The 13,520-nt window shown below is 38.6% G+C and overlaps 3 protein-coding genes across 6 annotated transcripts; 1 reads left to right on the forward strand and 2 right to left on the reverse strand.

Moving 5' to 3' along the window:
* Positions 1-1,586: 1,586 nt before the first annotated feature.
* LOC130980760 (uncharacterized) lies at positions 1,587-2,387 on the reverse strand. Its single transcript, XM_057904409.1, has one exon. The coding sequence runs from the start codon at positions 2,385-2,387 to the stop codon at positions 1,587-1,589; it is 801 nt and encodes a 266-aa protein (XP_057760392.1).
* Positions 2,388-5,745: 3,358 nt separating this feature from the next.
* On the forward strand, positions 5,746-9,122 carry LOC130979111 (5-formyltetrahydrofolate cyclo-ligase, mitochondrial). Of its 3 annotated transcripts, none has more exons than XM_057902472.1 (8): positions 5,746-5,994; positions 6,206-6,346; positions 6,601-6,750; positions 7,682-7,723; positions 7,806-7,851; positions 8,155-8,225; positions 8,328-8,454; positions 8,766-9,122. In XM_057902472.1, the coding sequence occupies exons 1-8, from the start codon at positions 5,775-5,777 to the stop codon at positions 8,833-8,835; spliced, it is 867 nt and encodes a 288-aa protein (XP_057758455.1). In that variant the 5' UTR covers positions 5,746-5,774; the 3' UTR covers positions 8,836-9,122. The 3 variants fall into 3 exon arrangements, with proteins under 3 accessions (XP_057758455.1, XP_057758457.1, XP_057758456.1); XM_057902474.1 differs by having other exon boundaries at positions 6,206-6,339; XM_057902473.1 differs by having other exon boundaries at positions 8,710-9,110.
* A 230-nt stretch (positions 9,123-9,352) lies between these two features.
* On the reverse strand, positions 9,353-12,304 carry LOC130979110 (probable serine/threonine-protein kinase PBL3). 2 transcript variants are annotated; one of them, XM_057902471.1, is made up of 6 exons: positions 11,795-12,304; positions 10,924-11,240; positions 10,598-10,733; positions 10,286-10,422; positions 10,069-10,192; positions 9,353-9,946 (listed from the first exon to the last, which is right to left on the reverse strand). In XM_057902471.1, exons 1-6 carry the CDS (start codon positions 11,856-11,858, stop codon positions 9,495-9,497), a joined length of 1,230 nt encoding a protein of 409 aa, XP_057758454.1. In that variant the 5' UTR covers positions 11,859-12,304; the 3' UTR covers positions 9,353-9,494. The 2 variants fall into 2 exon arrangements, with proteins under 2 accessions (XP_057758454.1, XP_057758453.1); XM_057902470.1 differs by having other exon boundaries at positions 10,924-11,246; positions 11,795-12,285.
* Positions 12,305-13,520: the final 1,216 nt, after the last annotated feature.

The raw sequence follows: 13,520 nt of genomic DNA on the forward strand, positions 1-13,520 counted from the left end.
TCTCATGTTGAATTTTCTTAGCGCTTTGAAGACAGCCTGGAGGTCGTCCATTAACTTGCTCATCTCTACGGTTTTTACCAGGATGTCGTCAACATACACCTCTACCGTTTTGCTGATGAGGTCATGGAAGACTTTGCTCATTAGCCTTTGGTAGGTGGCTCCTGCGTTCTTCAGTCCGGAGGGCATTACCTTGTAGCAATAGGTGCCCCTGGGTGTTATGAATGCTGTTTTGTCTTCGTCAGGTTGGTGTATCGGGATTTGGTTGTAGCCGGAATAAGCATCCATGAAACCGAGGAAACGATACCCCGCTGTCGAGTCAACTAGGGTGTCAATGTTTGGGAGGGGAAAGGAGTCTTTTGGGCATGCTTTGTTCAGGTCGGAGTAGTCGACGCACATCCTCCATTTTCCAGTGGCTTTTTTGACTAGGACGACATTGGACAGCCACGTTGAGTACTCAAGCTCCTTGATGAACCCTGCTCCAAGCAGTCCTGCTGTTTGTTTGGCAACTTCTTCTGCTCTTTCTTGCGACATCTTCCTTCGCCGCTGGGCTACCGGTTTGGCCTCGGGTTTTATGGCTAGCCGGTGAGACATGACCTCGGGATCTAATCCCGGCATGTCTGATGGGGTCCATGCGAAGAGGTCGTTGTTTGCCCTTACGATCTCTATGAGGGGGCCCTTGAGTTCATGGGGTAGGTTCCTGTTTATGAAAGTGAATTGATCTGCCAATTTCCCTATTTTGGAACTTTTCCATGTCCCCTTCTTGTTCAGGTCTTGGTTTGTCCTCCACCCTGACATCCAGGTCTGCCAGGAATACGCCAGCTGCCTTCTTTGATTCTTTTCTTAAGGAGAGACTGGCGCTGTCGCAGGCGACTGCCGTCTCTAGGTCTCCCTTTATGGAACCGATTGTTCCCTTGTCCGTTATGAACTTCATTATTAGGAACTTAGTGCGTATCACAGCTGAGAATTCATTGATAGTTTTCCTCCCTAGGATGATGTTATAAGTGGTGGAGTCTCTAAGGACTACGAAGTCTGCCATAACCGATTTCCTGGTGTCACCAGTTCCCAGGCTGATTGGGAAAGAGATCGTCCCGTCGGGTTTGATATAGTTGTCACCTAGTCCCATGACCCCGTGTTGGTGGTTTTTGAGGTCAGATTCCTTGAGTCCCATGGCGTCGAAGACATTTCTGAATAGGATATTAGAGTCTGCTCCTGTGTCGACGAGGATGCGCCTAACCAGCCCTGTTCCGACCATGGCTGTAACTACCATGGGGGGTTTTCGGGGAGGTCATTGAACCATTTATCTTCTGGGCCAAAGGATATTGTGGGGTGCCTTTTGCAGGTGGCAAGGCCATCTGTCGATATGGAGAGCACCCGGGTGTCTCTTCTTGCGGCCGACTTGGATTTGGGGGGCTGTCCCGTCTGACTACGATGTTGACCACAAAAGTTGGGGGGTTAGTGGCATCCCCTGGGGGTTCTTGCCTTGGCTTGACAGTTCGGCTCCGATCTTCCTCGGAGCGCTCTCTTTCCCGCCTCCTCGGCTCTCTGATGAGCCGGGAGAATTTACTCAGTTTTCCTTCTCTGATGGCTTATTCCAAGGCATCCTTGAGGTTGAAGCAGTCTTGTGTTTTGTGACCAAACCCCTTGTGGTAGTCACAATAAAGGTTTTTGTTGCCTCCCGTTCTCTCTTTCAGAGGTCTAGGTCTGGCTAGGTTTCCTTTGTCTGCAATTTGTTGGTAGAATTCTACTATGGGCGCCGTAAGTAGCGTGGAGTTTGTGAACTTTCCTACTCGTGGATGTTGCTTGTGCTGTTTGGCTGAAGTTCCGTCCCTGGGGGACTCCTTATATCTGTCGACCTGGGGGGTTTGCCGAGGTGGTGGGTTAGGGGGCGGTCGTTTGTTGGCTGCTACGACCTGACTTACTTCCTCATCATTGATGTATTCCTTGGCAACGCTCTGGATTTCCTGCATGGTCCACACAGGCTTGGTCGTGAGGTGTTTCCTGAAATCCTCATTTAGCAAGCCGTTTGTTAGGCAGAGGCTGGCGACCGAGTCTGTGAGACCGTCAATTTCCAAGCATTCGTCATTGAACCTGTCCAAGAACGTTCTAGTGGGTTCCCCAGGTTTCTGGGTGACTCCTAACAAGTTGATCGGGTGTTTAGCCTTAGCTATGCGTGTTGTGAACCGAGCTAGGAAGCTTTGGGAGATATCTACGAAAGCCGTGATGGACTCTTGCGGGAGGGCGTTAAACCACCGGATCGCTGGGCCAGCTAGCGTTACAGGGAATGCCCGGCATCTCACTGCGTCGCCTAGCCCTTCTAAATTCATTCTTGCTTCAAAGGCGGTGAGGTGTTCCTGAGGGTCTTTGGTCCCGTCATACCTCATGTCCATTGGCTTATCGAAGTTCTTTGGGAGCCGGACCTTGAGGATTGAGGAATGGAAAGGGGTGGATCCCATGATGATGGGTTCTTGCCGTCTCTTGGCTTTCCCCTTCTGGGATTCCCCCCGCCCTTCGGACTTGTCCTGGTGGGGTCGGGAGGTCGCTTGCGTGTTTGTCTTATCACGCTTCGTTGGACTCCCTTCCCGGCTCTCGCGTCCTTGGGGAGGGGGGGAGATCGGGTTCGCGTGCGAGATCGGCTAGCCTCGCCACGGGAGCGATTGGCATCTCCGTGGGGTTGGCTTTTCGCTGCTAGCTCTCGCTCTAAGTTTTGTACTCTGTACCTGAGTTCTTGCATAATCTTGGCGCTATCGGCTCCTGTTCCTCCGAAAGGACGCCTTTCGGGGGTCTTGGTGTAAATTTGTTAGTCGGGCTGAACGGAGGAGTGGGGGCGTTCGGCGATGCGGGCCGTCGAACTCGCCCGGCTCAGGCGAGCCCTGCCACCTTCGCAAAGCTCCTCCGACATGGGGAGTCGCTCCATGTCCACAGGGTCCCCATAGACGGCACCAATGTTCGTCACCTGGAGACTTCGGGTCCCGGATAGGTCGGGTGCTTAGACACGGGGGAACGGATAAGACCCTGGATTGACATGGAGCGAGGATTCGGATGTCGATGACGTCAGAAGAAGCGTGTGGAGCGGGGAGGGGGAGGCCACCTGTAAGGACACTCCGACGATCAAGTCAGTGTCCGTACGAGTTGGTAGCCAAATTAGGTAAAATGATGTGTACCTTGGGGGGAGTGCTGACCTCTCCCCTTATATACCGTGCTGGGAGGGCCTAAAGGTGACCTGGCCCACTCTCCAGGATACTTTGTGCTATTCCTGCTCACGTGGGAAAGCGTTGGCAGTCCTAACCGTCAGGTCGGGGATTCGGGTCCGGTTCCGATAACTCCGACCCGACCATTTTAGCTAGGTGGGAGTTTGGTCCGCACAGAAAGTGTGGCCGTACTCTGCCCGGATCGAGTATCCGAGAGCCGACCCGTCGAGTTCTCTTATGGTTGGTTTAGGCCTAGGTCGGAGGTGCTTTTCCGACCCGGCAAGTAAATGAACTGAGCTTAGAGCAGTCCCTAACAGAGTTAATACTAACTCGTGAAAAGATTAAATTAATTTATGTCCTATTCAAACCATTCATGTCTAGAATTTCTCTATTTTTACGCTAAATCTTTGTTTAGGAAGCCTTAAACAAGAACTAAAACATATTTCTATATATCTATGAACACCATGTCCATTATATCAATATATCACTTTGCCTTCTCATCTAAAACCACGACTACTATCATGTACTCACATATGTTTTGATGTCTTATTATCTAAAGGCAGAAGCTAGCAATGATAAATATGCTTTAATAGCATTAACTTCATAAAACCTGAACTCTCAAATCTTGAGATAATTCAGTTATGCAGGCTTTTGTTTACTCTGGATTCAGGATAATTACTAGATCTGCAAGTACAAATAAGTTGTTCTAAAAAATAAGTACGTACATAAACTAAGAAGGAAGAAAATAAATAAATAAATAAATCGGTTAACTACTAATTTTGTACCTCAGTCGCTAATAAAAAAAGTTTTCATTGATGTTATCGATAAAACAACTACTAAAATAATTTAAAAATATAACAAAAATAATAAATAATTATTATAATTTTTAAAAATAATAAAAAATTTTATATTTAATAAATAATTTATTCATTTGATATGAATTTTTATAATAATATTTGAATAAATATTTAAAAAAAAATTAAAACAAAATTTGATCTTTAATTTTTTTACTTTTTCAAAAAAATATCATAATTTATAATAAAAAACTTTTAAAAAAATTTACTTAACAAAAAATTACCAAATTTTAAGATGAAAAAACCTTATTTTTTTAATAATAATTACAAAAATTTACATCAAAAACAGTTTTTATTTATCAATTATATTTGGATATAACAGTATAAAAATATATTTTTTATTTATTTATTATGCAAATTTTTTTTAATTTTTTTAAAAAAATATAAATGATAACTTTTCAAAAAAAATATTCTTTTTATCTCTTACTATTATTTTTATTACTAAAAATTTAAAAAATATATTAAAAAATAAAATAATATTTTTATTAAAAAAAATATTTTTCTCTCAAGTATACTTAAACAAGTACTTAATGACTTATATGTTTTTGAGTAAACTGCCATTTCTATCTATAAAAGTTGAAAATGCTGACATATTTACGCATAAAAAAAAAAGAAATTACCATTTATACTCATAAAATATAAACTTTTACTAATAAAATTATCCAAATCCAAAAAAATATTTAAAATGTCCAAATTACCCTCTCCTCTTACTCCACACCTCCACTTTTTCAATTCCAAACCACCATTGAAACTCTTTCTCACCACCACGCTAAACTCTAACTACCATCATCACTCAAGTACAAACACAGAACAAGTACAAACTTCAACCATGTCTTGTTGTAATTCCATTGAAGGGGTACCAGATGTGACGATCATAGGATATAGGTCCCAATTCGTTTTTACATTTGGAAACACCCAATAACTTTGAATATGCATCAGACTTCTCCGCCACCCCAACCAACTAAACCTTCGCTCAGCAATGACAGCGACGGACTCCTACTCTCCTTCCTTGTCACGGTTCTTCCTCCCTCACTAAATAGCATCGACGAGGATGGTGGCAGTGACACCCATCGGTGCCGTCGCCCTCTCTTTCGTCTCTAATCTCTTGCGCGCTCTCTTCCTTCCAAACCAGTGACAACGACAACGACGGACTCAATCAATGGCGGCGACAGACACGACGGAGCCGGCAGCAGCAAGGCGCGACGGCGACGACAACTCCCACTTCCTCTGTTCTGACTCGCATTTCCTCTTCGGGCTCCCTCAACAATGGCAACGATGATGCGATAGCGGTGGCAAATCCCTATGTTGCCAGTGTGGTTTTCCTCCCTCTTCTTTTCTCTTCTTCATCCTCGGGTGGGGATGTGTGTGTAATGTATCTGTGTATGAGTTTTAGAGAGATATGGAGTGGTGACTGGGTGAAGAGGGTTAGGGTTAGAAACTCTTCTATTTAAGGTGGCTGGGTAAAAGGGGCAGTGGGGAGATTTGAGATTAGAAAAGTGGTAATAAAAATAAGAGTAATTTAGGAGTTTTAAGTAATTTTTTAGTGTTTGGATAATTTTGTTATGTGAAACCCATATTTTATGAATACAAATGATAAGTTTCTTTTTCTATAGATATATATAAGCATTTTCACTTTTGGTGCTGGTAAAAACGATAGTTTATTCTATGTTTTTTTTTATTTTTTATTTTTTAGTTCCCAAGGTTTGTTTCTTTCAAGAACGCTTACCAAACAATGGCAACTAAGGTGTGGATGCCACTACTCTGCAAGCAGCATCCCCACAATCCTCCTCTCTCTCTCTCTTTCATTTTAAGCCCTTTTCAACATATGACCATGGCCAGCAGCAACACCCAAGATGGGCACCTCGACGCCATTTTCAATCAGAAACGCGCGCTTCGAACTCAGGTCCGAAAGACCCTCAAGGCCATCCATCCCTCCCATAGATCTCAACAAGGTACCTTTTTGTTTTTCAATCTTCTCATGTCATTCATAATGGACCAAACACATAGTAACTGTTTCACGATTCTTCATTTATTCTCATACCTACAAAGCATAAGTCTATTTGATTTTAATCCTAAGCTTGGATGAATGTTAGTCTTCTCAACGAATTGAAATATATAATTGTGATTGGGAGTTTATAATAATGCTTTTGGGTTATTTTTCAGACGATGCTATTCAAAATATAATCTCGGAAGCCCCCTGGTTCAAATCTAGTCTCAGATTATGCGCATACATAAGCTGCAGTGCTTTACGGGAGGTCGATACATCCAAACTTTTGTCGCAAATTTTGCAAGACCCAGTCAGTGGTACTCTCATGTTAAAAGAATATCATAGTGTTATGGTGTCATATGATTTATTTAGCCAGCACTATCTTGTGGTATAAGACTTTGTTGATGTTATTATTGTTGTTTACATGGTATTCTTCAGTTTTCTTAAGAACTTTTTGCCATTATTTTTCCTCAAACTCCTGCATCTTACTAAGATCGTTTAACTGTACTACTGTAGTGAAGGGTCTATAGTCTATACATTTTCATGCTCAATACAATATGACTATGTGCAGATGGGAAAAAACTATATGTGCCGCGGGTGGAGGATAAGAATAGCCACATGCGTATGCTCAGGATTTCGCGTATCGATGATCTTATTGCAAATTCAATGGATATCTTAGAACCAGCTCCGATTGATGCTTATGGAAATGCACGTGAAGACGGTAGTTATTTATACTTATTTTTTCTTTATTCAGAAAACATGAATATTTGGTTGGTGACTCCGTTGCTTTTTGTCTTAAAAAATTATTTGAAATACCTTTTTTCGTACTGCGGTTATAGCTTACTTGAAAAGTATTTGCTTTGTTATTAAATTAACTTTGGCAGATTGGCAAAATACCAGAATTATTAGGCCATAGCTAACAAAAATAAAGGTGGAGAACTTCAAGGTAAAAGTTGTAAAATTGTATTTCACATTCTTTGCTGTATGAATACCTAAGATATATATACATGCTAACCTGTACTATAATATACATAGCTCATCAAATCTTAACAAATCTTCAAACAATGATTTCAATACTCACAGAATGATGACTCACCAAACTAACAAATTCTAGAGGTAAAAGAAGAAAATAGTAAGACGACAAAAAAGAGGGATAAAAGAAACATCATTTTATTTGCTGTGCTTTGTTGATAGTGGGCTGATTCGTGACAGTTGTTTTCCTTCTTAGGTTGATTGTTGCTTGTATTCTGATAATAACCTGTAACATCATCTGAAGCTACCATTTGAAAATTGCTTATCTTTGTGATGTAAAATTTTGACAAGTTTTTTTCAAAATATGATTGTGTTGCCTAATTCCTGAATATTCCAGATTTATAGATATCTTGCATATTCTAATCTGGGTTTCTTGAGCTAAAAACTGTGAATTCTTGTTTGAAAGAGAAAAAGAAAAATTAAAGCCTCTTGATGACATAAGTTTTAAAAAGCAGCTTCTGCCAGATACAACTTTTGCGTATGCTTCTCCTTATCTTAGCTACTCTTGTGCATTTAATTTTTTTCACTGATTCTTGTAGACTTGACTTCCGATGAATGAATTTTCTATTTATCCTGATTGGCCAATATCGACCTCTGTTTGAAGGATTTCTTTGCTGCAGTTATGCAGGCAAATGAACCTGTTGATTTGTTTCTTCTACCTGGTAAATTTCTCATTTCTTATTCATATGTTAATATTTACAAATATATCTAGCTAAGAATAGTTTCTGTTATGTCACTTTGCAGGATTGGCATTTGACAAATCTGGAAGACGTTTAGGCCGTGGTGGAGGGTAAGTTTTTTATATTTTTTCTTCTGTCTAAATTAAATAATGTAGATCTGTTTCTATGCCATATAAAGTCTTTGTTGTAAAGAAATACCTAATCTAAGTAGAATTAGTTATTCTGGTCTGCTTTATGTTACTAACCATTCCCAAGCCCAAAACCATGATTTTGTGAGCCAAATTGTAACAAAGTCTTAATCATTGAGTTTTGACTTTTCACTTCTTATATTCTGAATTTTTAGTTACAGATGTTACTTTTACAAAATCATAGTCGTGAACCTTAGCTAACGGTTATCTTCCTTCCTTGCACAGTTACTATGATACATTTTTGAAGAATTACAAAGACCTTGCAAATACACGGAATTGGATTCAACCATTACTTGGTAAGCAGTTATTCCTCCAAAGACGACATATTTTTCTTTGAACCAAATCAAGTCTGCATTAATATCTATCTTTATAAAACAATTTGGATTTTGGATCTGCAGTTGCTCTGTCATATTCGGAACAAATACTAGATGAAGGAGTAATACCGATGACTTCATCCGATGTTCCAATTGACGCTCTTGTTTCGCCGGCTGGTGTGATTCCAATCACTACGGCGGCCATCAACAGGTATCCATCAACCAACCACACTTTCATTTTTGTTATTTGTTAACAACTGCACTCAGGATAATAGTTAAATTGTCTTCGGAACTGTAACATCTATTTCATTTTTTCCTCTTCAATTAATTAGGGGAGTTTATTTATTGAACAATATTGTCAAATGCCTTCTTCAACAATTTAGCACCGGTTAACAGCATCCTTAATCATTTTCTATGTTGAGAATTCAGTCCATTTTTGTGATTGTAATGAAATGAACATTTTCAGAATGGGTCCCTGATACTGGACTGAATCCGAACCTTTCAATATTGTATCTTCAATAGAAGCATGGTTCCTTTGGAGAGTGGCGCTAAAGGGGACTTGGATTCGGGGTTTTTCTGCAACAACGGTTAACTTTCCATCAAGTGATACAGGAATGCCCTGAATGATTGCATCAATCTTGACTGAGTTGGGGTATCGATACGATGATAACAATTTGTCATTCATCTGAATTCCGTGTGTTTTATGCTGCAGTGTTTGAACTGTTTGGTGTCATGTACTTAACTGTTTTGAGAAAGCTCACCATACATTTAGTAATGACTATGTCAACTTTTTATACTGAGATCTTGAGTAATTTTACTCTAGACATTAATGTGCTTTTCTGTTTGATTTTATCCTTACAACTACCATAACTAACTTATCTTTCCATAAATAGATCTCCAACATACTTCAAAAGATTTTCACTTAGAACTACAAGCGTGTAAAACGACATGTGATCATTTTTTCATGCACAAAAAACTAAAATAGACAGTTTCAATCTTCACCATGGCTGGAGAGGCACAAAAGAATGTGCTTCACCAATAAATTCAGCAGCAAAAAGGGCAACAAAAGAGGAGTAAAGATCATGCATATGGCTTGGAGAAACTGAATATTGATGAAATAACCCAAAATTTCATTTTTTTTTAAATTTTGTTATTGATACATGCCTCAACAAATATCCTTGCACTTTTCCTAAAAAACATAACCTGACAAACAAAAAAGAAGGAATTTACATAGACATGTTACATGGGTTCTTAGTGCACTCGAAGAGATTGCCGGTGAGATGGCAGTGGAGATGCAGCAGGAGTCAGATGTAAAGGGGACCGGTTTCGTGCTGGAGACCTCCTCACGGGAGTGTGGACTCTCAGATGTTCCGAGTGGGAATGGCGGCCTGCAGTTTTGGGGGAGTCTATCTGTTCAAGGGTTGCTAAAACCTCTGTCATGGCAGGCCTTGCCTTGGCTTCATTGTTAAGGCACTGAAGGGCAAGCGTAGCAGCCATGAAGGCTGCCTTCTGTGGGTATTGTCCCTCCAATTTGGTATCCATAATCCGAAACAACCTTCTTTTATCGCCCAAATATGGTTTTGCCCAGTCTACCAGATTCTGCTCCATACCGGATATTGTTTTATCAACCGCGCGTCTCCCGGACAAGAGTTCCAACATCACAACCCCAAAGCTATATACATCACTTTTCGCCGTTAGCCGACCTGCCAATCAAAAAAATTTTGGGTTACATAAAAATGATTGACAGCTTTGGTACATTCAGGAGTATTTGATAACAAGGTCGAAGTAAAACAGGAGTAATGGCTTGACTGAAGCAAAAGCATACCAGTTGCTACATATTCAGGTGCCGCGTATCCTTGAGTTCCCATGACTTGTGTAGATACATGAGTTCTATCACCGGTTGGACCCGCCTTGGCCAGGCCGAAATCAGAAAGTTTAGCATTGAACTCCTGGAATCGTGATGCATCATGAGTAAGTGATTTATGCAAATATTAACTAAATTCAACAAATTATGATATCATCTATATTCCCACTGATCCTACCGCATCCAGCAGGATGTTAGAAGCTTTAAAATCACGGTATATGACTTGTGATTTGGCGTTGTGAAGAAAAGTGAGTCCTCTGGCAGCACCAATGGCCACCTTCATCCTCACTGCCCAAGACAGTGGTTGTGGTCCTCCTGTCAAATGTAGCGAAGCTATTAGTTGGAAACTGCTGTGATCTTTTGGACATCAACAAACTCAAACCAGAATTTTTGATGCTCAAAATTGCAACTTTTTCAGTTCTAAGACAAAAAACACCCTTAGTTCATAACAATAGAGATCACTCTTGATGCAAATGTGATAGTATCTTACTTCTAAATAGATGATTCTCTAAGCTCCCTTTCGGCATAAACTCATAGACCAATAGCCGGTTCTCTCCTTCCAAGCAGTACCCAATCAGTTTAACAAGATTAGGATGGTGCAGTTGTCCAAGGTAGTTAACCTCAGTCTGGAAATCATTTTGAAGCTTTAGTACCATGGATGTCATTAAAAATGACGAGAGCTAAGTACCAAGATTACCCATAAAACATTATGTCGCTGGCTTAGTATACCCAACAATAGGCGAATTTGCCAGGGACATAATTTTTCTCGAGTAATTTTCATACTTGGGTCTTTTTTTGGGACAAGCAAATACATACCAGCCACTCCCTATGACCCTGAAAACTTTCAGGCTTAAGCTTCTTTACAGCAACAACCATTCCCGATCCGGGTTTGGAAGCCACGAACGTGTGTTGGTCGATCCATCCTTTGTAAACATAGCCGAATCCACCTTCCCCGAGAAGGCTGTCCGGACGAAAATTTCGGGTGGCATTCTTGAGATCATTGAATGTGAAGGCCTTAAGATTCGGCGAAGACAAGATTTCACCCTCGGACCTTGGCGTGGGAAGAGTTGAAGCATTGCTTTTTTCACTGTGTGATGGAATTGATAAGGTAGAGGGTGGAGTTTTTGAGATTGCTGAAACTAAAGAAGAGAAAGTAGTTTTAGTTAGTTCAAGTTAGGAAAACAAGAACTTTGTAAGTCAAACTATGTGAATAACAGAGATAATAAAAGATGATATTGTAAATCAACCTGTTAATTAATTTCACACAATATATTAAAACACTTCCAAGTGTAAATCACGAGGAACAGCTTATGGAAGTATCAAAGGAAATTTTATTAGCACCCGCAGAAGCAAAGAAATTGAAGAATCAAAGGAAAACTCGAGAGAATTTAAAAATCACTGAACTAGAAGAAGCATGATGTTTATAGAAGCATATGAAACATTTAATTATATTCAATTTGCAATTGACAAAAACTTAGCATAAAAAAACAACCAACTTTTCTTTTCCACTTTTCTTCTTACTTTAAGAAAATTATCAAAGCATATCACCTCGCGTGACCATTATAACCCACAAGCCAATAAATTCAATCCCAGCAACCAAAAAACAAAAATACAGGATGATAATAATAATCTATATCTATATGAGAAGATAGATAGAAAGATAATAAATAAGAAAGAAACTACATACCAGAATTGCCTCTAGAACTCTGAGCTGCATCAACTTTTGCAGAAGAATCTAAACAGTTACCCATTAGAACCCCTCCAAAATATTAACCAACTAAAGCCAACTCACTGGCTAATCAACTTGGTTCTGCAAGTGGCACAGAGAAACACAAGCTAATATGAAAAAAGAGAAAGGAATTATGGGTAAAAGTTGCAATTTCCGAGATATTGAGGTGGTAGAAAAGAAGGAAGTTTTGCGTTTGAGAAAAGGCAGAGGAATTGTGGGTCAGAAAATTCAGTGCCTTTTGTTCTGTTAATCTCTCTGTTTTTTGTCTCTCTTCTCTTCTGTTTACAGAGACCAATAATATATTTTCTATCAAATCATCTTTCTAAAAATATGACCATTTTTTTCTTCAACTTTATAACTACTGTATAGCTTTTTCCTCGCTCGCGACTAAATATTTTATTAGGAGATTTTATTATAATGTGAGACCCATCTCATATTTGATTATACTGTACTCGCAATAATAATAAAAATGATATTTCTACATATAATGGTTAGATAAAGTAAAATCATTATGCAACATTTTCTTATCAAGTAGTGTATTAATTTTCTTTAGAAATGAACATTTTATATAGAATTGAAGAAGAATATTTTTCTTTTATGAACGTTTTTACACGGCATTGAGAAAAGAATAATAATAGATAAGTTACAGCTGAATTAAACAATTAATTTTTATTATCTAAGAATTACGTGCCAAAATAATTAGATATATTTTATTAACTAACAAATAAGAGAATAAAAAGAATTAACTAATATTAATTGAAAGAACAATAATAAAGAGTCAAATTTTCAATTCTTTTTTAAATAAAATAAAAATGAGTTCATCTGATGATTAGATTCGCCAGAGAGAAACGAGCTCAATGAAAAGAAGACACAACAACACGGACACTTGAAGCGCGTGTTGCGTCCAAGACACGTGGGAATTTACTTTGCGTTCGCGTTCGTCAACTTTATTTAGTTAATGACTTGATGCATAATAATTTAAGAGGTCTCACATGAATTTACTTTATTGCCCTTTCGTTTTGTTGTCTCCAAATTTATGTCGCCATTACCCAATGTTCTTGTGGTAGTGATACTATAATTAATTTTCTTGCCAGACGATAATGCTTCAATCAATTCCGAAAAGTAAAGGCTTTTAATATGTATACCTGAAATACTTAATGCCTTTTAATGAGTGAAGCAGTGAGTACTGAGTAGTAGCAGTACAATGGATTGAGGGAATATGCTCCATATCCATGGCTATATCACTTAAAAGCTTTCATCAACCTCTTCTGCACTTTTTCCCCATTTTTTCCCGTTAATTATGCATTTCTAACATTTTACAAAAAAAAAAAATTAATTCATATATGTCTTAGTTACTATTTGGGAAAATTTTTATTTTTTCATTTAATAAATATATTAAAATTTTTAAATTTGTATATTTTAAAAAAAAATCAATTGATACCATAAACATGTATTCTTATTTGTATATATTTTTAAATATTTTAATTATAATATTCTTAATTAAAAATTTTCACTTTTATCTTCTTAATTAATATACTTAACGTGTTTTTTTAACTAAATTCATTAAAAAATATATGGTGTTTTATCTTCTAAAAATTTTACGCAATAAAATCTAAGTAGCCAGATATTATTTCTAACTATGTAGTATAAAAATAATAATCCAACAGGGACACAATGTAAAACA

The sequence above is a fragment of the Arachis stenosperma genome, chromosome 5, assembly GCF_014773155.1.
Source record: "Arachis stenosperma cultivar V10309 chromosome 5, arast.V10309.gnm1.PFL2, whole genome shotgun sequence".
Classification (NCBI taxonomy): Eukaryota; Viridiplantae; Streptophyta; class Magnoliopsida; order Fabales; family Fabaceae; genus Arachis; species Arachis stenosperma.